This window comes from Anomaloglossus baeobatrachus, chromosome 11, assembly GCF_048569485.1.
Source record: "Anomaloglossus baeobatrachus isolate aAnoBae1 chromosome 11, aAnoBae1.hap1, whole genome shotgun sequence".
NCBI classification, from domain to species: Eukaryota; Metazoa; Chordata; class Amphibia; order Anura; family Aromobatidae; genus Anomaloglossus; species Anomaloglossus baeobatrachus.
Window position 1 is genome coordinate 24,014,786 of NC_134363.1, and position 25,659 is coordinate 24,040,444.

The 25,659-nt window shown below is 44.9% G+C and overlaps 1 protein-coding gene across 1 annotated transcript; it reads right to left on the reverse strand.

Moving 5' to 3' along the window:
• Window positions 1–5,129: 5,129 nt before the first annotated feature.
• Window positions 5,130–25,042, reverse strand: LOC142255736 (C3a anaphylatoxin chemotactic receptor-like). Its single transcript, XM_075327193.1, has 3 exons — window positions 24,975–25,042; window positions 5,634–6,117; window positions 5,130–5,573 (listed from the first exon to the last, which is right to left on the reverse strand). The coding sequence occupies exons 1-3, from the start codon at window positions 25,040–25,042 to the stop codon at window positions 5,130–5,132; spliced, it is 996 nt and encodes a 331-aa protein (XP_075183308.1).
• Window positions 25,043–25,659: the final 617 nt, after the last annotated feature.

The following is a 25,659-nucleotide window of genomic DNA, read 5'->3' on the forward strand; positions in this document are numbered from 1 at the left end:
TATCTCGAAAGCGGAACGAGATAGAGAAAGAAAGTGAATTATAAAGTTGTAGGGCATCATCAATTCAATACGAATCGACACCTTGCATACAGAAATGCTATGATATGAAACCCATGACCCCCCCCAAAACATTGAATGCTGTTCACGCATATGGCGCTCATTTATCTTTGATGCTCGGAGTGGCCCCCGTCAGCTGCAATGCACATCTGGCCTCTGCACAGTATACTGTATCTTGCTGCACCTTGTGTAATATGGTAGGTGACACATTTGAACAAGCATCTATGATACGTCGTCATAGGTCCTGCAATGTTGGTGGAGGGGTCACATACACCTGCTGTTTGATGTGACCTCACAGATAGAAGTCCAATGGGGGTCAGGTCAGGTGAGCGTGGAGATCACTCCACACAGCCACCATACCCAATGACTTGTAGGAAGATCTCCATGCGGTATCGCTTCACGTCCGCATCCTTGTCAGTTTTACACATTCTTATTATAGCATTTCTGTATGCAAGGTGTTGATTCGTAGGGAATTGATGATGCCCTACAACTTTATAATTCACTTTTTTTTCTCTCGTTCTGTTTTCAAGATAAAAATGCTAACTCCGTTGTTTTCCATCATGTGGCGCTATATGTGGTTTCATTGCGTAGCGCATGGCTACTTTACTATACCTAGACACCACTTCTATGCCTATAGCTGCCGCCGTTCTCAAGTTAATGGCGGTGGACAGGAAATAGGTGGACACACTGTATAGGTCAAATGTTGTATTCAAGGAGTTTACCCATGGAAATAGACTGCCTCGTTTGCTGCGACTGGACACTTTAGGAGAACACTCAACTCCCCACACCCGTCCTGAACGCGCGTATTGCGTTAGCTTCTTCAGCGGGGGGAAGGATACACATCATGTCTCTGTAACCCCTTTATATCGCTTGTTAAATTGATGCCAATAATGTTTAGGATGTCTCCAGGTGGTGCTTATCTGTCAGATGCAGCGCATATGTCGCAGGCAACACCCGGGTGAAGTGCATATTACCGGCGGCACTCTGACCGGAGCACGCATGCTCAGGGAGAAATCTCCCGATGACGTCACTAGAGCATGTGCGTCGGATCTTTAGAGGCCACTGGGTGTATGCACCCGGAAGTGTCTGCTGCAGCTCACGCACACATCAGAAAAGCAGCTTGTCCCGGTGTCCATTTATCTCTTACACAAGAAAAAAAAATGTGGTGCATATTATACAGTTTAAAGTACATGTGACTATTATTGCATACTTCGATAAGTTACATAGCGATAATAATATTAATATTCATTCTAAAACATCACGCTAATGTAGCGTATATAAAAATATATAACTATTATATTCGTCATCCATAACAAGGTAAATAGACTAAGATACAGTATATCCCACATATATAGATATCCCCAGATCTCAAAGGGGTGGGGGACATCCAGGTATGTCAGAAATCTTTGGAAAATTATTTAGATATAAATATATGGATGGTGAATAAATTCTACGTAAATATTTCTGCAAATAATATGCTGACAGTATTCATATCTGAATAGTATACTCATATATATCTATAATAATGTTATCCCAAACAGGAAACATAATAATTAGGGATGAGCAAATGTATTCGCCACTATTCGGTATCCGACAGATAATAAGCTATTCGCACCATTCGGTATCCAACAAATAGAACAGTATCCGCTCCGATACTTTCATTTTCATTTCTGACTTCCTGGTGCCTGTTTTCCAGCCAATGAACACATGTGATGTTGCTTGATCGCGCGGCGAGAGAGAATTTTCCTCAGTCACCACCAAAAATTATTCGGGTGTTCATGCACACGCCCCCAAACACGAGCTTTCACGGGAAGCCTGTGTTCCACATCGGGTCCAGTTCGGGTCCAGGGGCTGTAAAAAAAAGCACGTTATTAAAAAACATTAATGTCATACTTACAGGTCCCGCGACGCGACCTTCAGACTCTGTCTCCCAGCACTTCTGTTTCCATGTCCATCCGATCATTGCTGTGCCACCCGGTAAGCACCTCTAGCTAAAAGGACCTTCTGTGATGTCATACCCATGTGACCAGTCACGAGTGAATGTTGCATTACCTCATTGGCTACAGACTGGCCACGTGAGTATGACATCATCTAGGTCCTTGTGTGTCGTGATGTGAGTGTCGCATCGCAGCACGGCGCACAATCTCCTGACAGCAGCAGGTCAGCTGCGTTTATTTCCATTCAGCTGAGTCGCTCCTGTCCTGAGAGTGGGGTGATGCAATGCGAGACGTAAGTGCAATACTCCCCTCACTGTCATTCTCTGCTTTCTCGCTCTGTGCACAGTGATGAAGCAGAGCTGACATTACTGTCCCAGTGGATTACGTCAGACTAAGAATTTTTTTATAATAAAGATGGAGTCTCTAAATGATTTTTTTGTTTTATTTCTAATAAAAAAAAATTTATCTGTGTTGCGTTTTTTTTTACTATTTCCTAGAAATTCATGGTGGCCATGTCTAATTTGGCATGACACCATGAATTTCGGGCTTAATACCATCTGAGAATGCAAAGCTGGTATTAACCGCCACCGCCATCAGAGCCACTGGACAAGCCGGATAAAGCACCTGGAAATGGCGCTAAGAAACAATGCGCCATTTCCAGGGGCGGCTGCGGGCTGCCAAGAATCACAGCCCCCAGCTGCCTTGCTTTACATGACTGGCGATCAAAATATGGTGGGAGCCCACGCATTTTTTTTAATTATTTTTTTTAAATAATTAAAAAAAAGAATGGGCTCACCTGTATTTTGATTGCCAGCCAAGGTAAAGCGAGGCAGATGGGGGGTTGGCAGCCCCGTAGCCGTCCGCTTTAACTGCGCTGAGAATACAAAATACCGCGGAGCGCTGTGTAATTTCTTTTAAATTATTTATTTTTATACAACTATATATTGTGTGTGTATATACTGTATATATATATATATATATATATATATATATATATATATATATATATATAGTCAAAATTAAGACACCACTGCAAAATTTTCAGTTTTTCTGATTTTTCACTTTATAGGAATATTTGAATAAAATGTAGCTTGCTCTTTTATTCTATAAACTAGTATTTTCAGAACATAAATACAAAACTTATTGCTTGGAAATTCAGAGACATGTTGTTGTCAGTAGTTTTTAGAACAAAGGAACGATCTACACTTTACCCAAGAATATAAAGAGAAAAATTTTGCAGAGGTCTCTTAATTTTGGCCAGAGCTCGCTCTCTCTCTCTCTCTCTATATATATATATATGTATATATATATATATATATATATATATATATATATATATATTTTTAGTTATTTAAAAAAATAATAAAAAAATGCATGGGCTCCTGCTGCATTTTCTATTGCTAGCTAAGAGTGATCCAAGCAGCTACTGGCTGCTAACCCCAACTGCTTGGTGTTACCTTCACTGGCAATGGCAAATCCAGGGAAGCTCTTTTTTTTCTTCTTTTTTTAAGCTTTTTGCTAAAAAACTAAAAAAAATTGACTTGGGCTTCGCCATATTTTTGTATGCTAGCCAGGTACAGCAGGCAGATACCGGCTGCCCCCAACCCCCAGCTGCCTTTATGTACCCTGCCGAGAACCAAAAATATAGGGAAGACCTTTTTTGAATTATTTCAGGAACTTCATTAAATAATTAAAAAAAAATGATGTGGGCTTCGCCCAATTTTTGTGTCCAGTGCAAGGGTGGCCCAAGCTTTCTGCCCCCCCCTGCTGCAAATTGCAGTCCACAGTTGCCCCAGAAAACGGTGCCTTCATAGAAGTACCACCTTGTGGCACTGTATCCAACTCCTCCAGCAGCCATGGTGCCAGGTGGCACGCTAGGTAATAGGGGGTTAATACCAGGTTTGTTTTACCAGCTGTTATTAAGACCGAGATTTTTAATGTCAGACCAAGTTTGACCTGGCCATTAAAAATCTCCTATAAAAGGTTAAAAAAAAAGCACCACACAGAGAAAAAATCCTTTATGACAAATAAATACACAGACACACTTATTGACTCCATCTTTATTACACCCTCTCACCCCTCCACAATCCTGGTCTCCTGTCTTCTTCAACCAATCTAGCTCTGATATATCACAAAGCATGGAGGGAGGAAGAACGTTTCTGCTCCCCATGCTGTCTAATTGAGCAGAGGCTGCGGGTTGGTAAGCTGTGACGTCACAACTGCTACCATTGCCATAGTAACCTAACGAGCGGGTTACTATAGCAACAGTAATCTCCGATCACCTGATTTCCGGCTCCGCTATTCACCGGCTGTGGCATGTGTGCTGACTCTGTAAAGAGCGCCAACATGCAGTAAAGGGGAGCTGAGCATGTGCTCAAGCATCTCGCCGATACTTGGTGCTCGCTGAGTATACCGAGTACTGAGATGCTCGGGTGAGCACCGAGTACTGGCAAGCATGCACACCAATCCCTATCCACTGTCACTACAGTACCTTGCATGACGTCATAGCCATGTGACCAGTCTGTAGCCAATGAAAAAATATAACATTCACACGTGACTGGTCACATGGCTATGATGTCACGGAAGGTCCTTGAGTCATTGTAATTACCGGGAGGGCACAGTGATGATCGGACTCGCAGGCAGAAGCGCCAGGAGACAGAGTCTGCAGGATGCATCGCTTGACCTGTAAGTATAATGACAATGTTTATTATTATTAGCTATATTCTTTTTTTTTACAGCACCCCCCCCCCCTGCCTCATTCCATAACTGTAAAGTCAAAGATCGGTGATTGAATGCAAGATCATGTTATCTCGATCCCGATCTTTATCTTTACCAAACAATCGGGTGATTTTCCCCAATCCCGACCATCGGAGGGATCGCCCATCACTAGCTGCAGTCTCTGTTTTCTGTTCTACCTGCGGAGGATGCTTGCAACTCCACAGCAAACAATTGACATGTTGTGGCTTGGAAACCCACACCGCAGGTTAATGTTTGTGAGGGGAAAACAAGCACAGTGGGCATGGGATTTCTAGAGATACATACACTTTGCATGTACTGTACACCGCAGCGTTTTGGACACAGCTGAAACATCCTGCATTAAAAAACGCTGTGAACACTGATCATGGGCACTCACCTTTACACATCAGTAGAGCGAGAATTTCCTGTATCTTCTTCTTCTCTGCTCAGGTCATTAGGATGTTCACTTAAGGCTCTTTCTACCCTGGCGGGGACGGATCTGAAGAAACCTTGTCGGAAACCCGGTCCCATAAATACATAAATGATTGGATTCATGCAGCTGTTAAGACAAGCCATGATGATAACAATGGTATGTAATATATGCTGTAGAAAGTCAGGTAAAAAATAAAAATTCCAGGATATCATTGGCCAGACGTAATATGGAAACCAGCAGATGAAGAAACACAATATAACAGCGGTGATGATCCTGGAGGATCTCTGAGATCTCTGGGGTCTCTTACTTTTTCTAATCTTGTAGAAAATGGTGACATAAGAGGTGACGATGATGAGAAAAGGGATCACACACATTATTACTAATCTGATCAGCTGCATGGTGTGATGTAACTTTTGGTTATAAGGAATTATATAATAATAATATGCACACCATTCATATACATCACCTACACGGTATCTATGTAAGTAATACAGTACACCCGCTACAATGAGGCTCAGCCCCCAGATGATCGCTGCAGAGATTCTCACCACATTACAGGTCCTATGGACTTTGGCCCAGAATGGCCACATGACGGACACCCAGCGGTCAATACTCATGGCCGTCAAGACGAAAACACTGGTGGTCATGTTTATATTAAACAGGAACATGTTCACTATGCAATATGCAAAATTTGGGACATTGCTTTGTGAGTGATATGCATCCCAGTTAGCAATTCTCAGAGGCAGAGACGCACAGCACAGGAAGTCCGCGATGGCCAGGTGGAGGAACCACACGGCACTGACTGTCTTCTTCATCCTGAATCCGGCAATCCAGATGACTAATCCATTACCGATAATCCCGAGAGCAAAAACAATGCTGAATAATGTGATTGATGTCTTGTGTAAAATGTTATCCTCATAATAATGATAATAATAGTCATAACCGTCAGATGACCTGAAGAGACAGGATGGGGTAGACGTTAGGAAAGATAACAATTTATGTTTTCATAAATGTCTGGCTTTAAATAATCTCATGGGGGTTATTTAAAAAAAAATAAAATATATATATATATATATATATATATATATATATATATATATATATATATATATATCTTTGAAGTGTTTTATATTGGTGTCTAGGGCAGTAGTAGTATGACCACAGCCCTGTTTATGGGTGAAACTGCAATGCCTATGACTTAATATCCAGAGAACATCACAGATAAAGAAGCCACCATTGCTAAAGGGGGCTTTACACACTGCGACATCGCTAATGCGGAGTCGTTGGGGTCACGGAATTTGTGACGCACATCCGGCCGCATTAGCGATGTTGCTGCGTGTGACACTGATGAGCGATTTTGCATCGTTGCAAAAACGTGCAAAATCGCTCATCGGTGACATGGGGGTCTATTCTCGATTATCGTTACTGCAGCAGTAACGATGTAGTTCGTCGCTCCTGCGGCAGCACACATCGATATGTGTGACGCCGCAGGAACGAGGAAGCTCTCCTTACGTGCCTCCCGGCCGCTATGAGGAAGGAAGGAGGTGGGCGGGATGTTACGTCCCGCTCATCTCCGCCCCTCCGCTGCTATTGAGCGGCCGCTCAGTGACGTCGCTGTGACACCGCACAGACCGCCCCCTTAGAAAGGAGGCGGTTCGCCGGTCACAGCGACGTCGCCAGGCAGGTTAGTATGTGTAACGGGTCTGGGCGATGTTGTGCGGCACGGGCAGCGATTTGCCCGTGTCGCGCAACAGATGGGGGCGGGTACCCACACTAGCGATATCGGGACCGATATCGCAGTGTGTAAAGTAGCCTTAACTCAAGACCAGATTAGCAATGCCCTACAGGATGCAGCCGCCCCAAGATAAAACCCTGGGCAGCAAAATAGTGATGAAACAACAACTCACAACCATCAATTTATTGAGGAGGTGGTTGCTGGTATTAGATATGCACACATATGAAGTTTGCATAGGGCACCAATCACACAGGTATGTGTGGTGCACAATGTCTGGCCCACAGCCTATTAGATCAGGCAGCTGTCCAACATTATATAAGTGCATCGCACAGGATATACAGTTTTTTTTAATTTTTGTGCAGGCCCTTTAGCATTGGTTGGGTGAATTAGGGTGTATGTCTTTGTGGGGTGTACTTATATAGTGCTGAGCAGCTCACTTGATATAAAAAGATGAATCAATAGGCTGGAATCACACGAACGTATAGCATCTGATGCGATATGCTAATGACCCTCGGATCCTGCTGTGCTACCAGCGTGAGCCGAGTGTCATGCGACTATGACCCCATACTGCAGCTGCAGTGGAGAGGTAAGGAATAGAGATGAGCGATGTTTGAATTGAACCGTTCGTAAATTTCAAATTCGAATGATTTTGGACGGTGTTCGAGTCATTCGACGAACTCGAACGATTTGCTTCAAGTTCTGCCGTTCAAGCTACCGTTCGATAACAGTTCTATCACCAAAAGCATGGCTTTTCACAGTAAGGCTATATGCACACGTTGTGTATCTGCATGCATCCTGCATCCCCAGCACAATCCCTCTCTCTTTCCTACTCACTGATCACTGGCGCCTCGCTGCACGGCTGTCACAAAGCTACGGCGGCTTTTCCTCTTTTGAAAATGGCTGCCGATCATTATTCAATGTGGTATTCCCTGCTTTCGCCGCCCACCGGCACCCATGATTGGTTGCAGTCAGACACGTCCACACGCTGAGTGACAGCTGTCTCACTGCAACCAATCACAGCCGCCGGCAGGTGGGTCTATATCGTGCAGGAAAATAAATTAAAAAAAACTGCGGTTCTGCCCAATTTTGATACCAGCCAAGGTAAAGCCACACGGCTGGAGGCTGGTATTGTCAGGATGGAGAGATCCACGTTATGGGGAGTCCACCACCCTAACAATATCAGTCAGCAGCCGCCCGGAATTGCCGCATCTATTAGATTTGACAGTCCCGGGACTCTACCCGGCTTATCCCGAATTGCCCTGGTGTGGTAGCAATTGGGGTAATAAGGTTAGGTTAACCATGACAGGCGTCTCCCCGAGATACCTTCCATGATTAACCTGTAAGTGAAAGTAAATAAACACATACACCTGAAAAAATCTTTTATTTGGAATAAAAGACAAAAAAACACTCTTGTTTACCACTTTATTAATCCCAAACACCCATCCAGGTCCCAAGTAATCCACACGACGCTTTCAGCTCTGCAACATGAAGCTGACACGGAGCGCCGTAGAACACGACGGCTCTGTGTCAGCTCCACGTAGCAACTGAAGTGAGCCGTGCTGTCACCGGAGACTTCACCCAGGTAGTGCCTGCATGTGTGCGAGGATGATGATAAGTGCAGCAGTGCTTGTGTTGGCGAGGATGATGATGATGAGTGCGGTAGTGCTTGTGTGTGCGGTGATGATGATGAGTGCTGTAGTGCCTGGGTGTGTGCGAGGATGATGATGAGTGCGGTAGTGCTTGTGTGTCCGGTGATGAGGATGGGGGCGCTAATGCCTGCATCTCTCTCTTCGCTCTCTCTCCTCTCTCTCTTCTCTCTTCTCTCTCTCACTCTCCACTCTCCCTCCTCTCTCTCTCCTCTCTGTTTCTCCTCTCTGCTCTCTCTTCTCTCTCTCTTCTCTCTCTGTCTTCTCTCTACTCTCTCTCCCCTCTCTCCTCTCTCTCTCCACTCTCTGTCTCCTCTCTCTCTCCTCTCTCTCCCCTTCTCTCTCTCCTCTCTCTTTCACCTCTCTGCTCTCTCTTCTCTCTCTCTTCTCTCTCTGTCTTCTATCTACTCTCTCTCCCCTCTCTCCTCTCTCTCCTCTCTCTGTCTCCTCTCTCTCTCCTCTCTCTCCCCCTTCTCTCTCTCCTCTCTCTCCCTTCTCTCTCTCTTCTCTTTCTCTCCTCTCTCTCTTCTCTCTCTCTTCTCCTCTCTGCTCACTCTCTTTTCTCTCTCTTCTCTCTCTTCTCTTTCTCTCCTATCTCTCTCTTCTCTCTCGTCTCTCTCTTCTCTCTCTCCTCTCTCTCCTCTCTCTCCTCTCTCTCTTCTCTCTCTCTTCTCTCTCTCTCTCAGATCTGGCAATGATCAGCCGATGCAGTCACCTAATGGAATCAGCTGACACTATAAGTCGAGCGGTGAGGCCGACTTTTTACCACCCGGTCGGCTAAACTATCAGCTGATGCTGTCGGACAGAAGTGTGCAGTTTTTGTTGGTTTATGTTGCACTGATGCATCAGCTAATTGTATAAAAGCCGTTTATACAATCAGCTGCTGTGTCACGTGAGTCAGGCCCTTGAACCTGACACATCATCTGATCACTTTGCCTTCCAGCAAACCGATCAGATGATATTGGATCCGGATTGGACGGCGCGGGACCCTTGACCCAGGATTACTGTGGAGGGGGGTTATTTATTTCAATAAACATGGAGTCATTAATTGTGTTGTGTTTTATTTCTCATAAAAATATTTTTCTGTGTTGTTTTTTTTTTATCTGTACTAGAAATTCATGGTGGCCATTTCTAATATTGGCATGACACCATGAATTTCGGGCTTAGGGCCAGTTGATAATATACAGCTAGCCCTAACCCCATTATTACCCAGCGAGCCACCTGTCACCAGGACAGCTGGAGGAGTTGGATGCAGCGCCAGAAGATGGCGCTTCTATGAAAGCGCAAACTTCTTGGGCGGCTGCGGACTGCAATTCGCAGCAGGGGTGCCAAGAAAGCTTGTGCACCCTGCGCTGCGGATTCCAATCTCCAGCTGCCTAGTTGTACCTGGCTGGAAACAAAAATTGGGCAAAGCCCACGTCATTCTTTTTTAAATATTTCATGAAATTCGTGAAATAATTAAATAAAAAAGGACTTCCCTATATTTGTGGTTCCCAGCCGGGTACAAATAGGCAGCTTGGGGTTGGGGGCAGCCCATAGCTGCCTGCTGTACCTGGCTAGCATACAAAAATATGGCGAAGCCCACATAATGTTTTTGGGGGGCAAAACACTCCTGCATACAGTCCTGGATGGAGGAAGAGATTGAGGAATTCACCAGCACAAAACTCCAGGCATCTTGTTCTTTAAAATGAAAATTCTTTATTTACTCGTCATTAAAAAGTCCATGCTATAGTGGTTAAGCCCATGTTAGAGAGGACGCGTTTCGAACATCCAGTTCTTATTCAGTCTCTAAACCATCTAGTCACAGAACTGCTTAAAAAGGGCTGAACCCAAACATGTGGTCAAATGGAAAGAGAGAGCAAGATAATTACAAAAACATTAACCCATTAGGGTTTTTCAGAAAAATCGAAAAAAACAAGGAGGAGTGGCCGCAAACACAGAAAGCCATGTGTATCAACACAACCATTATACGAGGGGAAAGAGGAAATAAATGTCGATAATAATAATTTTTCTGTTATAAATATGTCGGCATGCATTTTAAACAGCAGTGAAATAAGTGTTTTAAAAAGAGGTCTAAATTTTGTTCCCAATAAGAGGTTTGATCTATTTAAAACAATACTGGATGTCAATAAGTTCATCCGAAAATTAACAGTAAAAAAACACTTTTTTCAAGATGATAATGGTTCGAATGTTCCTAATGTTTCAAATGCATCAGCCGACACATATTTTTCTCCTATGTCATTTAAAGAGCAAATGGCTTTACAAGATCTGTATGATCTATCAAGCGATAATGTTACTAAGTCTAATACACATTGTGCGGTTTCTCACTTTAATGTTCCTAATCCACGGTTTTATCCCATCCCCTCGAGGTGTGATCAGATGACTGACTTCCAGAATATAGTAGAAAAAGAGTTAACTGCTCTTTCTCATCTACAAGAACCTATGGTTCAAAATTTGTCTAAAACTGAGAAGGATGCAGTTATTTCCTTACAAAAAAATCCGAACATCATTATAAAAAATTCTGACAAGGGGGGGGCAGTCGTAGTTTTGGACACAGGACTTTATGAGAGGGAGGTGTTAACCATGCTACAGGATTGCGATACCTAAAGGAGAGTCGAGTACGACCCCTCTGCAGGTATCAAAAAATCCTTGGAGAAGATTTTGGAGGAAGGCTTGCACTTGGGTTTAATAGATGAAAAATTGAGAGATTATCTTAATCCCTCTTCGTGTCTAGTACCATTATTGCATGCCTTACCCAAATCGCATAAAAACAATTTTCCCCCAAAAATGAGACCAATTGTTTCAGGTATCGATTCTTATACCGAACATCTAGCAGAGTGGTTGGACATCCACTTACAATTTCTTCCCAAAATGTCCCCTGGATATGTATTGGATAGCAAACATGTGTTGAGTATTATCTCTCAAATGAAATGGCAGGACAATTATAGTTGGTTAACCTGCGATGTTCAATCGCTATATACATCCATTCCACATTCTCTTGCCGTTTTAGCTTTGAGAGATTTACTCAACAAATATTCTGACTACTCACTTGAACTTCAAAATTATCTGGTGGATGTTACTGATTTTTTACTTAAGAACAATTATTTCACCTTTCTAAGTAAAGGATATGTTCAGTTGCAGGGATGTTCAATGGGCGCACGATTTTCCTCCTCATTAGCGGGCATATTCATGTTTTGGTGGGAGGAACAATTTATTTTCAATCAATGCAACCCCTTTTTCTCGGATATAGCATTATATCTGAGATTTATAGATGATGTACTTATTGTATGGCAAAATCCAAATAACAAAATCGAGGATTTTATAATTTACATCAACAATAATGCCCATAATCTTTTTTTCACTTTTTTTCATGATGTATCAAAAATTAATTTCTTGGATATACAATTTCATGGAAAAGGTGATAGTGGAGAAATTAATTGCAGCCTTTATAGAAAACCCATATCAGGCAACTCGCTATTACATGCGGGAAGTTGCCATACAAAACATGTCATAGATAACATCCCTACAGGTGAATTTGTCCGTGCCAGAAGGTGTTGCACCACTCAAAAAAATTTTGAGGTGGAATGCGATATTATTGAAAAAAGGTTTTTGGCAAGAGGCTATAAATTGAAAAATCTTCAAAAAGCCAAAAACAAAGCAAGTAAAAGGAGTAGGTCATAGTATTTGGACATGAACAAAAACAAAGATAATTCCCAGAAGGAATTGTCAGTTGTTTTTTCAACAACATATAGTAAAAACTATTATGATGTAATCAAAATCATCAAAAAATATCTACCCATTCTATCTACAGATGATACATTATATCGAATCTTAAAAAATGGGGTAAAATTTGTTTCAAAAAGGAACATTACATTGGGATCTATGTTATCACCAAGTGACCATATGAATAGATGCGGTTCAATTAATGGGGAAAAAAACACCGGCAATTGGTTACCTAGTATAGGCTCGTTCAAATGTGGCCACAGAACGTGTGGACTTTGCGGCTATATGTTAAATACAAAGGATTTTTCTTCATACACAGACAAAAAAGCTTATAAAATAACGTCACTAATAAACTGCAGTTCAGACCATGTAGTTTACCTAATATCTTGTACTATTTGTCAGTTGCAATATATAGGCAGCACTTGTCGCCCACTCAGAAAAAGGATATCGGAACACATCTACGATGTGAATAATGCCACCACTAGAAAATTATCAGGAGCGTCCCAGCATTTTCGCGACGCACATGCAGGTGATTTGAAAGGCATGAAAGTTAATGCCATTGAAAAAATTAAATTACCCAGAAGAGGTGGTAATTTGAAAGATATCCTTTTTCAAAGAGAAATAAAATGGATGTTTTTAATGGGCACAAGATTTCCTAAGGGGCTAAACAAAAGAAATGAATTGATGTTTGCATATTAATCTTGCTTATTATTATATATGATTATGTCGCGGGCGGGGAGGAGGGTGTCGGCACACCGCGCTCACCCCTCTGCTCGGGTCCGGCAGCTGCTCAGTGGTGGCTCGAGCTGTGGGCCGGATCCCGGGGTTTCTCGAGCGACACTCCTCGCCCGTGAGTGAAAGGGGGTTTTGTGGTTGGGTGTGGGGATTGTTATAGTTCGTGACGCCACCCACGGTTGTGGTGATTTCACCACTGCTGCTCAATATGGGGATCCCGGGGATGGTGATGCGGAGCAGCCGGTTGTTATGTTGCCCCTCCGTGGGTAGGGGTTGGTGATCCCGGGGCCCGGGGAAGGTTTGTGAGGTGCGGGGCCTGGTGGGCGCAGGGACGCGGGGGCAGCGTTGTGCCTTGCGGCACTGTGGTACTCAGCCTGAGACACGGACACAGTTTGTACAGTAAACCAAACGGCTGGTAGGACGGTCCCACAGACGGCTGCACCTGCACTCCTGGTAGGTGACGGTGATGTCCCTCTTCCTTGCACCTATGTTTGACTTGTGGTAGCGGTGGGTTCCCTCCGGTTACCCGCTCCCCGACTGCAATCTGGGCCGAAGGAGCTCTACACTTTGCCCGCAGGCGCTGGCCCTGAGAAACTGGTGCCTTGGCGGTGGCGGTGTCTCTCTGCTTCAGGTTGGGCTGTTGCCTTCAATCGGGACTTGGTTGTTGGGGGATCTGCGTCCCCGTCACTGACGGATTCGGCAAATTTGGCGACTCCTAGCCTTGCCGGGGTCCGAGAGGCCCCTGCCCTGGTGCTGACTGTCCTTCGGAACACTGCTCCAGACCACCGGGCACACAGCCAACGGAGTCCTTCCAGGAACTTCCAAACGGTCCCCCTCCAGACAGTCACCGCCGTCGCTGACCTTGCTGATCTGGCCCTTCACAAAGCTGGACCCTTCAGGCTTTCTTTCTCTGCTGTCACTTCGCTTGCTTTCCTCCTTTTCCACTTTCACTACTTTCACTGCTTGTTTACTCCTCACACTTGCTCCTCCCTGAGCTATCTGCCTGGTTTTCCCGCCTCCAGAGTTGTGAGCTCCTCGGTGGGCGGAGCCAACCGCCTGGCCCACCCCCTGGTGTGCATCATCAAACTCCTGGAGGAAGGCAACAAGGATTTCTGGTTAGCATAGATGTGCCTACCTGGAGTGTGGGGTGTGGTGGTGTTGTGACCCGTGTCCCCTGGCTTGCCCAGGGCGACACATTCCCCCTTAGCAAAATGCAGACCGTCCGCGGGCTGCCGTCCTACACCGATTTTATTTTTCTGTAAAAGGGGGTAACAAGGTTAAGAAAACATAAATAACATTTTTAATCAAAACTCTTCCCAAGACGGGAGCCACATTTACTTAAACGTTGCAACGGTTTACGGTCACGGTTTCCGCTCTCTCCCACCCAAGCAACCTGGCCCTGATGCTGCCCCTAAAACCCAGGCAGCACCCCTTGACCCACAGTCCAGCACAAGTTACCCGAGCGGGATCTGTCCTTCCCCTCCAGAGGGTGGCCACCGGTTCCTTTGGTGGCTGGGCCCTAGCCTGCTCTGCTCAGGGCCCTCCCTCCAACCTGCCTCTCCGGAGGCGGTATGGCGGAAACGGTAACGGTAACCAACATATTTACAAGCCACTTAACGTTTGTGGTGCCCTGCAAGTTCACGGGCTTGTCCATGGATAGTCCTCCATGCAAAACTTAAACGGTCCCCACGGGGACAACGGTGCCGGCTCCTGCTGGTTCAATCACATCAGACAATCTGGTAACTGCTTCTTGGATTAATCATTTTCATCATTCTTCAAAACTTTTAAACAACAACAAACTTAAACTCACTGGTGGTCCCAACGGGGACGGTGCAGCGGGCATCCGCTGCCCTTAAGGCGGCTACCACCGCAGGGGGTCGGCCCACTCCGGGACCGAGCGGTACATGGGATTTTCCTCCCACTGGCAGTTCAACCCCGAACCACTGACAGCCGTTAGGAATGGCGGCGGAGGCGGCACACATGGGACCTCTTCCTCCATCAACGACATCCCCTTCGGACCTCCAGCCGCGGTGCTGATGTCTGTCTCCCACTCAATCAGGGCCGGTTCTGGGGTTTGGGTGGACTGGTCGCGACGTGGCACGGCCGCAGCGGCTCCTTGCTCACGGGCCCCCACTACGGCAACCATCCTTCGCATCGACGCCTTCCAATCCATCAACTGCTGCAGGCTCTGCGCCCTCACCTTCACGCAGAATGGGCCCAGCTCCCGCTCCAGCCACGCATCGGTCCCAGCGGGTAGCTCACCCGGGCCGCAGTCCTCAAAAGCTACTCCGCCTCGTTTCCCCCAGAGCTTGGGTACTCCGGTGGCGGATATTCCCGCACTCCAATTTGAGGATGCTGCCATTTCTCCATTCGTGTTCCCGTCTTTTTAGCTGCGTTGTTACATGCAGCCAGCCGCCATCGCGTCCCCCTTAGCTCTTTCCGGCCCCTCCTCTCTCGGGGCGGAGTTTTGGCCTTCGCGCCTCTACTGCTCGAGAAGACGCTCGAGCGGGAACTTTTTGCGCCAAAGATGGCGGCTTCTGAAATTTTCCTGCCGGATACCTCCGGCGGTAACAAGGCGCACCTCTACCTGACGGCAGAGCGGTAAGATCCTGTTCGTGATGCCAAGTTGTTGCATGCGGGGAGGAGGGTGTCGGCACACCGCGCTCACCCCTCTGCTCGGGTCCGGCAGCTGCTCAGTGGTGGCTCGAGCTGTGGGCCGGATCCCGGGGTTTCTCGAGCGACACTCCTCGCCCGTGAGTGAAAGGGGGTTTTGTGGTTGGGTGTGGGGATTGTTATAGTTCGTGACGCCACCCATGGTTGTGGTGATTTCACCACCGCTGCTCAATATGGGGATCCCGGGGATGGTGATGCGGAGCAGCCGGTTGTTATGTTGCCCCTCCGTGGGTAGGGGTTGGTGATCCCGGGGCCCGGGGAAGGTTTGTGAGGTGCGGGGCCTGGTGGGCGCAGGGACGCGGGGGCAGCGTTGTGCCTTGCGGCACTGTGGTACTCACTCAGCCTGAGACACGGACACAGTTTGTACGGTAAACCAAACGGCTGGAAGGACGGTCCCACAGACGGCTGCACCTGCACTCCTGGTAGGTGACGGTGATGTCCCTCTTCCTTGCACCTATGTTTGACTTGTGGTAGCGGTGGGTTCCCTCCGGTTACCCGCTCCCCGACTGCAATCTGGGCCGAAGGAGCTCTACACTTTGCCCGCAGGCGCTGGCCCTGAGAAACTGGTGCCTTGGCGGTGGCGGTGTCTCTCTGCTTCAGGTTGGGCTGTTGCCTTCAATCGGGACTTGGTTGTTGGGGGATCTGTGTCCCCGTCACTGACGGATTCGGCAAATTTGGCGACTCCTAGCCTTGCCGGGGTCCGAGAGGCCCCTGCCCTGGTGCTGACTGTCCTTCAAAACACTGCTCCAGACCACCGGGCACACAGCCAACGGGGTCCTTCCAGGAACTTCCAAACGGTCCCCCTCCAGACAGTCACCGCCGTCGCTGACCTTGCTGATCTGGCCCTTCACAAAGCTGGACCCTTCAGGCTTTCTTTCTCTGCTGTCACTTCGCTTGCTTTCCTCCTTTTCCACTTTCACTACTTTCACTGCTTGTTTACTCCTCACACTTGCTCCTCCCTGAGCTATCTGCCTGGTTTTCCCGCCTCTAGAGTTGTGAGCTCCTCGGTGGGCGGAGCCAACCGCCTGGCCCACCCCCTGGTGTGCATCATCAAACTCCTGGAGGAAGGCAACAAGGATTTCTGGTTAGCATAGATGTGCCTACCTGGAGTGTGGGGTGTGGTGGTGTTGTGACCCGTGTCCCCTGGCTTGCCCAGGGCGACACAATTATAGGCGTTATAGCGCCATATCAAGTGATTCAACCTAATGGGTTAATGTTTTTGTAATTATCTTGCTCTCTCTTTCCATTTGACTACATGTTTGGGTTCAGCCCTTTTTAAGCAGTTCTGTGACTAGATGGTTTAGAGACTGAATAAGAACTGGATGTTCGAAACGCATCCTCTCTAACATGGGCTTAACCACTATAGCATGGACTTTTTAATGACGAGTAAATAAAGAATTTTCATTTTAAGGAACAAGATGCCTGGAGTTTTGTGCTGGTTAATTCCTCAATCTCTTCCTACGTATATGGATTGGCTCTCCAATTTTTTCTCCGTGCACAGCCCAGGATCCTTGGCTTCCATTGCATAGGTGAGCTGGGTAAAAACTTTTTATTTAGTCCTGGATGGAGTATGCTGAGCCTTCTAGTTCTGCAGCTGCGGTCTGCTGTTTGTCTGTATGGAGGAGAGGAGACAGCAGCTGCAGAACTACAAGGCTCAGCATCCTCCATCCAGGACTGTATGGTGGAGGGAGGGGCAGTGGGAGCAGAACTGCAAGGCTCAGCATACTTCATCCACTAGTGTATGCAGGAAAGCAGACAGCAGCTGCAGAACTACAAGGCTCAGCATTAGTGTGATGACTATTTTAAACACTTTGCAAAACGAAAATGAAACCCCTTAGGGGTACTTTGCACACTACGACATCGCAGGTGCGATGTCGGTAGGGTCAAATTGAAAGTGACGCACATCCGGCATCGCAGGCGACATCGTAGTTTGTAAAGCCTAGATGATACGATTAACGAGCGCAAAAGCTTCGTAATCGTATCATCGGTGTAGCGTCGGCATAATCCATAATTACGCTGACGCGACGGTCCGATGTTGTTCCTCGTTCCTGTGGCAGCACACATCGCTGTGTGTGAAGCCGCAGGAGCTAGGAACATCTCCTACCGGCATTACCGCGGCTCCCGTAGGATATGCGAAAGGAAGGAGGTGGGCGAGATGTTTACATCCCGCTTATCTCCGCCCCTCCGCTCCTATTGGCCGCCTGCCGTGTGACGTTGCAGTGGTTCCGTACAACCCGCCCCCTTAATAAGGAAGCGGGTCGCCGGCCAGAGCGTTGTCCCAGGACAGGTGAGTCCATGTGAAGCTGCCGTAGCGACAATGTTCACTACGGCAGCTATCACAAGGATATCGCAGCTGCGACGGGGGCGGGGACTATCGCGCTCGGCATCGCAGCATCGGCTTGCGATGTCGCAGCGTGCAAAGTACCCCTTACATTTGAGGAACAATTGCATTCAAATGACAGTATCATCAAATTTGTAAAATATTCAAAAAAGTTCCCCCTCTTTTTCATTTCAAAATTTAAAAAAAAAAAACGATTTTTCGTGTTTTAATTTTTTGAAGATTCTGGAATGATTTAGAATATTCAGGAATAATTTAGAACATCTAGAATAAGAATAATCTAGTGAAAAAATGGCATCTTTAATTGTTACCCATTAAAAATTTATATTTAACGTTTTCTTTAAAAGTTAGATCTAGCCTTACAAACGTGCTATAAGAAGAGCTGAAAGAATTGAAAAACATGTCGTACATTTGGAGTCAGGCAGCCATCTTGGATACTAGAAAGTGAATTTTACTGTTAATACGTTTTTAATTTAAAAAATGTATATGAAGTGAATAAGTGATAAAATTATCGTAATAAATAAATTGTGTAAATGTTTAGAGATTTCTAAGTAATATTGGGAAAGAAAATAAGAAAGTAAATATTGATATGAAAGAGTGCTCCTTTGGAATCAATTCATCCAAGAAAACAAATCCGACTATCAATATTTCAAGCTCAAGCCAGCACTTCGCAATCGCAACCCACACATGATACTGTCTCTGAATCTTTACCCGAGACTCCAAAGCCAACCTCTTTTTCCGTGTCATCTTCTCCTGAACGCACACCGAAATACAAAAGAGCAAGCACTACAACAGCGAGTCTACTGGTACTGAAAAACAACATTTCTACACATAAAGCAAATAAAGTGCTTGCAACCATTGTTGAACAAGGTCATAATGTACCGGTTCCAAGTCAGTCGGGTGTCTGGAGACGAATAATCTCAGAAAGACAGAAAATGAAAACCAACATTTTTGAAAAACTTCAAAGCAAAGATCCCTATTGTCTCCACTTTGATGGTAAAAGAATCCAAGGGGAAGAGTATCAAGTAGTTCTGCTGAAAAATACCACAACCGAAATCAAACTCGGTATTCTCAAATGTGAGAATGGTTCTGCCACAGCTATTCACAAGGAACTACATCAGCTAATTGATGAATACGACGCTTGGGAAAATATTTGCATGATAATCTGCGACACGGCAGCAGTAAATACTGGTGGTTTGAACGGGATTGTAACGCTGATACAGGATGATGTCTTGAGAAAGGGCTTTCAGAAGCCACAATACATTGGCTGTCAACCCCATGTACTCGACCTCCTACTGAAGCACGTCATGAATTTCCTTATTCCAGAGTCAACGAAGAAACCAGAGCTCAATTATTTCTTCATTGACAAATTAACAGAAAACTATGCCTCACTTCAGATTGATTACCACCAAGTTGCAACAGATGCTGTCAACACAGGCGAGAATCCTGGATGGCGAGATGATTTCAAGTTCTTATATGAACTATGTCAGGCATATCGTCATTACAAAACAACATCTCGTTGGCCTCGAATCAGTTGGAAGAAACTCCCAAACCTGCACATGGCAAGATGGATCTCGCGAGCTGTATATGCTGTTATAGCATTTTTTCTGATACCAGAGTGGCACCACGTCCTCGGTATAGCATGCGACTTCATCTGCTATGAATGGGCAAATGCCTGGATCCAGTCGCAACACTACAACGAAGCGTCCTTCAATGAACTGTTAACCTCACTCACCAAGACAAAGTGCAAGAAGGCAATTAAGTGTTTGAAGGAGCACTGGTTGGTCGAGGAGTCATTAATTGACATTCCCAGATTTTACCAAAATGCTGAACGTGCTGTAAAACTGATGGTAGAACTACATGCGAAATAGAAAAACATTGAATTTTTGAATCTGAAATTCATAGGAAAAAATAATTTTTAAACACTTCTTTTGTACATATTGTACTTATAATTAACTGTTTTATACCGTATTTGTTAAAAAACGAATAATAAAAGTTGCTTAGTTATTACTATTATCGTTTCAATAATGCAAAATTGCATGTCCTTTTTTGCGGGGAAAAAATAATGTTTGCCTTATTTCATTTGAATGAAAGGGGGAACTTTTTTACAAAACAAAAAAAAGCAATACTTATTCTTAAATTACCCATAAAAGTTACTCGATTGCACATGGTTTCATAAAAAAAAATATTTTGTCTTTACACTACTCAGCATGCTGCATCCAGGACTGTATGCTGGAGGGAGAGACAGGGGGAGCAAAACTACAAGGCTCAGCGTGCGCCATTCACTAGTGTATGCAGGAGAGCAGACAGCAGCTGCAGAACTACAAGGCTCAGCATGCTCCATTCACTAGTGTATGCAGGAGAGCAGACAGCAGCTGCAGAACTACAAGGCTCAGCATACTCCATCTAGGACTGTATGCAGGAGTTTTTTGCCCACCAAATAAATGATGTGGGCTTCGGCATATTTTTGTATGCTAGCCAGGTACAGCAGGCAGCTACAGGCTGCCCCCGACCCTCAGCTGCCTATTTGTACCTGGTTGGGAACTAAAAATATAGGGAAGCCCTTTTTTAATTATTTCATGAATTTCATGAAATAATTAATAAAAAAAATTACATGGGCTTCGCCCCATTTTTTTGTCCAGCCAGGTACAACTAGGCAGCTGGGGATTGGAATCCACAGGACAGGTTTGCCCGAGCTTTCTGGGCCCCTTTGCTGCGAATTACAGTCCACAGCGACCTGAGAAAATGGCGCTTTCATAGAAGCGCCATCATCTGGCGCTGTATCCAACTTTTTCAGCAGCCCTGATGCCGGGTGGCTTGCTGGGTAATAAAGGGTTAATACTAGCTTTGTTTTACTTGCTAGTATTAAGCCAGAGATTCTTAATGTCAGGCAAGTTTGACCCGGCCATTAAGAATCTCCAATAAAGGGTTAAAAAAAGACACCACACAGAGAAAAATACTTTAATAGAAATAAATACACAGACACACTTAGAGACTCCATGTTTATTACTCTCTCTCACCCCTCCACGATCCTGGTCTTCTGTCTTCTTTCTCCTTCAACCCATGCAGCTCTGCTACATCAGGCAGCACTGCATGGGAGAAATATGCTGCTGCTCCCTTGCAGTCTTATCACTCAGTGAGTGAGCAGAGGCTGCGGGTTGTAAGCGGTGACGTCACCGCTGCCACCGTTTAAATAGTAATCTGACAGGTGGGTTACTATAGCAATGGTGATCTCCGATCACCTGATTCCCAGTGCCGCTATTCACCGGCTGTGGCATCCAGTCCTTGCATGTGGACTGACTCTGTAAAGAGCGCCGACATGCAGGACCGGGGAGCCAAGTATGAGCCCAAGCATTTCGCCGGTGCACGGAGATGCTCAAACGAGCACCGCGTACCGGAGAGGTGCACTGACAAGACCTAGCATGACGTCTAGCCATGTGACCAGTCTGTAGCCAATGAGATAATACACACATGACTGGCCACATGCTATGATGACGTCACGGAAGGTCCTATCATCAGTGCTAGCTACCGGGAGGGCGCAGCGATGATAGAAAGGAGAAGCGGCGGGAGACAGATTCCGCAGGACGCATCGCAGGGACCTGTAAGTATAATGGTAATGTTTATCAACTGTATGTGTACATATATAATGTGTTTGTATGTGTTTGTGTTTGCCTACCATTGTTCAATGGGGTTCGAAGGTGTTCGTCGAACGTTCGCCGAACACACCCGCCGTTCGACGAACCGAACTGAACTCGAACACTAGGGGGTGACTCATCTCTAGTAAGGATTAAGCTCCCCATCCCTTCTTTTGTCAGCTCATGCGATTATCGCACTGCACTCAGATATCATCCGAGTGCAGTCCGATCTTTCACTTGCACCCATAGAAATGTATGGGTGTGAGAGACATGGCTCTCAGAGACAATGGCAGCATGTTGCAACTTTTTTCTCATCCAGAATCTGAATGAGAAAAAAACTGACCAATTGCTGTACCTTATTGAATAATATTGGTCCGAGTGTATTACGAAATTTTCTAAAATTGCACGCATCCGATTCATACACTCGTGTGTATAGGTTGTAATCTAGTTGTGCTATGCTCTGGTATGCTCCATGCTCAGCCCTGTGCAAGCCATGTGCAGTATTTGAACGGCTAGCACTGGGGGTAATGACAGCATGATCGGATGCAGTGTGCACACATGCACAAAAAAAATAAAAATAATTGAAAAACCCGGCCCACCCTCTCCCAAAAATGTTCTGTTTATGGCTGACTGCATGTGGGTGGAAACATGATCTCACCAACTGACAATTACTAATTTCATTGAGATTTAGGTCATCTGGGTCACAAACTGAACTGTATCTAAAGTTTGACTTTACCCGCCGAACCAAACTTCAAAAGGTCCTCTGATCTCTATTGGTAATCTGGTCTTGAGTTGCTTAACCCCTTCAGCCCCCGGGCACTTTCCGTTTTTGCGTTTTTGTTTTTTTGGTCCTTTTCTTCCGAGAGCCGTAACTTTTTTATTCCTCCGTCAATCTTGCCATATGAGGGCTTGTTTTTTGCAGGACGAGTTGTACTTTTAAATGAAAGCATAGGTTTTACCATATATTGTACTGGAAAACAGCAAAAAAATTCAAAGTGTGGAAAAACTGCAAAAAAAGTGTGATCGCACAATAGTTTTTGGGATGTTTTATTCACCGTATTCACTATATGATAAAACTGATGTATCTATGTGATGCCTCAGGTTGGTGCGAGTTTGTAGACACCAAAAATGTATAGGTTTATTTGTATCTAAGGGGTTAAAAAAATTCACAAGTTTGTCCAATAAAAGTGGCGCACGTTTTGCGCCATTTTCCGAAGCACGTAGCGTTCTTATTTTTCGGGATCTATGGCTCAGTGATGGCTTATTTTTTGAATCTCGAGCTCACATTTATAATGGTACCATTTTTGCGCAGATGCTACGTTTTGATCACCTGTTATTGCATTTTGCGTAAAACTTGCGGCGACCAAAAAGCGTAATTTTGGCGTTTGGAATTTTTTTGCCACTACTCTGTTTACCAATCAGATTAATTGATTTTATATTTTGATAGATCGGGCATTTCTGAACGCGGCGATACCAAATATATGTATATTTATTTATTTTTTAACCCTTTAATTTTTAATGGGGGGGAAAGGGGGGTGATTTGAACTTTTAGGTTTTTTTGTTTTTTTTTTATTTTTTAAAACTTTTTTTTACTTTTTTTAATTTTACTAGTCCCCCTAGGGGGCTATAGCGATCAGCAATCTGATCGCTCTTATCTATCTGCTGATCACAGCTATACAGCTGTAAACAGCAGATTCAGTCACTTTGTTTTTCCCTCTGCTCTCGGCCGAGGGAAAATGAAAGTGAAACATCATAGCTGCAGGCATCATCACATGACCCTGTGCTACGATGGCAACCACCGATAGTCACATGATAACGCACGTGACTTCCGGTGGGGGCGGCGGTAAGTTAATAACATGGCCGCGCGCATTTAGATCTTGCTGCCAGGCTTTGGCAGCAAGATTTAGGGGGTTAATGGCCGCGGGTGGAAGCGATTCCACCCGCGGCTAGCAGGCACACATGTCAGCTGTTGAAAACAGCTGATATGTGTGCCGACCGCCGCCGCCTGCCCGCGGCAGGGGGCGGGGATTAACGGGACACGATCCTTGACGGATAGATCCGTCCAAGGTCGTGAAGGGGTTAATAGAAGCATTGAGTAGAAGGGAAGGACCCAGCACTGATGCACATAAAAATAAAATCCACGGCTTTATTAGGTCATCTTAAAAACATTATTAGGGTAAAGGCTACCTAATATGCCTGAAACTTGACGCGTTTCGGACTATGAAATAAAAACAAAGTCCTTAATCATATGATAGGCTTGGGCGCATATTAGGGAGCCTTTTCCCTAATAATATTTTTAAGATGACCTAATAAAGCCTTGGACTTTATTTTTACGTGCATCAGTGCTGGGTCCTTCCCTTCTACTCATTGCTTCTAACCCTACCTCTGGACTGTACTGTTCAGTGGACCGCGTGCACTCCTGCTGAAGTCCTGGGACAACTGTATACTAGGGGAGCTGAAAACACTTTTTTCTTACTTGAGTTGGTAATGGCCACTTCTTTATCGGTGATTTTTTTTAATTTATGTTCTATGCCAGATGCCTTATATCCAGAGATCACAGTGATACACAATGGTTTCTACTCACAGATATTTCCATCCTTAACTTTCCCCAAAATGTAAGTATTTTGTGGTCATCAACGGGAACTTGTCTGAGGACTCGTGCTGCACAACTCCTGGGCAGGAGAGAGCAGCCGGCTGTGTGATTACAGACAGGTATATTGTTCTGATACTCTCCAGCATTTGAGAGAAAGCAGAGATAAAAGATCATAGATAGAGACGAGATTAGTCTGGTGCTGCCCCGCTGGCTCTTCCCAGAGCTGCTGCAGATGATTGACATGTCCCCCCATTTTTATTTTAAACAGATAACCCCCCATAAAGCGAAGATCTAACTCATCTTAGTAAGTACGTATTCAGATGAGACAGACCTGCCATGGCTTTAACAGATCAGGGCATGTCTGCTGCTTTCTATACATTTTTGAGGGGCTAAACAAAAAACTCAATTAAAGAAAACCTGCCCTGTGCTCCTTTCTTGTCCCATAAATGAATGCAGTGAGCAAGTCTATGTCCGGCTCCGGTTACATCTGTGTTATTATACAGGAGCAACAATGCAAAGCCGAATCCTCTGCACCACAGACACCACTGACGTGTAGAGGAGTTTGATGGATTATCCAGAGTTTCCATCATTGTGGTAGGAATAATGCCGCTGCAGGTAGAGCTGATTTATCCCTATGAATATTGATGTAATCGGGGCGAAGGCTCGTATATAGATGAGAATGGAGTCTGCACTGATATCTCAGAGAAATGAAGAATTAGGAATATAAACTTACCTTTTGTAGTTATCCAAAGGTGTACTAGATGTGATCAAATAATAATCATAATCATCACCAGAGGCCATTCTGAGGATTTACCTGCAAGAAAAACAAATAATAATAATAATAATAATAATAATAGAGACAATCATGTAATTATTGTGTCTGTGCAAAAAAAGTGAACAGTTGCACACTGAAAAAAGCCAAAAATTTACCAGGGAAAATATGGCACTGCATTACTGCAAAAGAGAGATATTTAGTTTATGTAATGGCCAATGCATGTAAGCCCGGAGACCAACGGCAAGGTATATCTCTGTAATCCGGGATTACAGAGATATACCTTGCCGTTGGTCTCCGGGCTTACATGCATTGGCCAATACATAAACTAAATATCTCTCTTTTGCAGTAATGCAGTGCCATATTTTCCCTGGTAAATTTTTGGCTTTTTTCAGTGTGCAACTGTTTGCATTTATAGTTACTATGTTTTTTCAGTTAGCACCTGTTCACATTTGTTGGATGTGCGGGTCAGTTTTTTGATATTTCTTGTGCAAAAAAAGTGTGCCATTTTATTAAAGAAATACTGCAGTATTTCAATATTTTTTTTTCTTGTCCCCTCTGTCAGTATTCAGTAATGTGTGTAGAGATTATATTACATTATTTACCAGTCTCCATATTTTGCTGTTTCCATCTTTCCTTGTCTTGT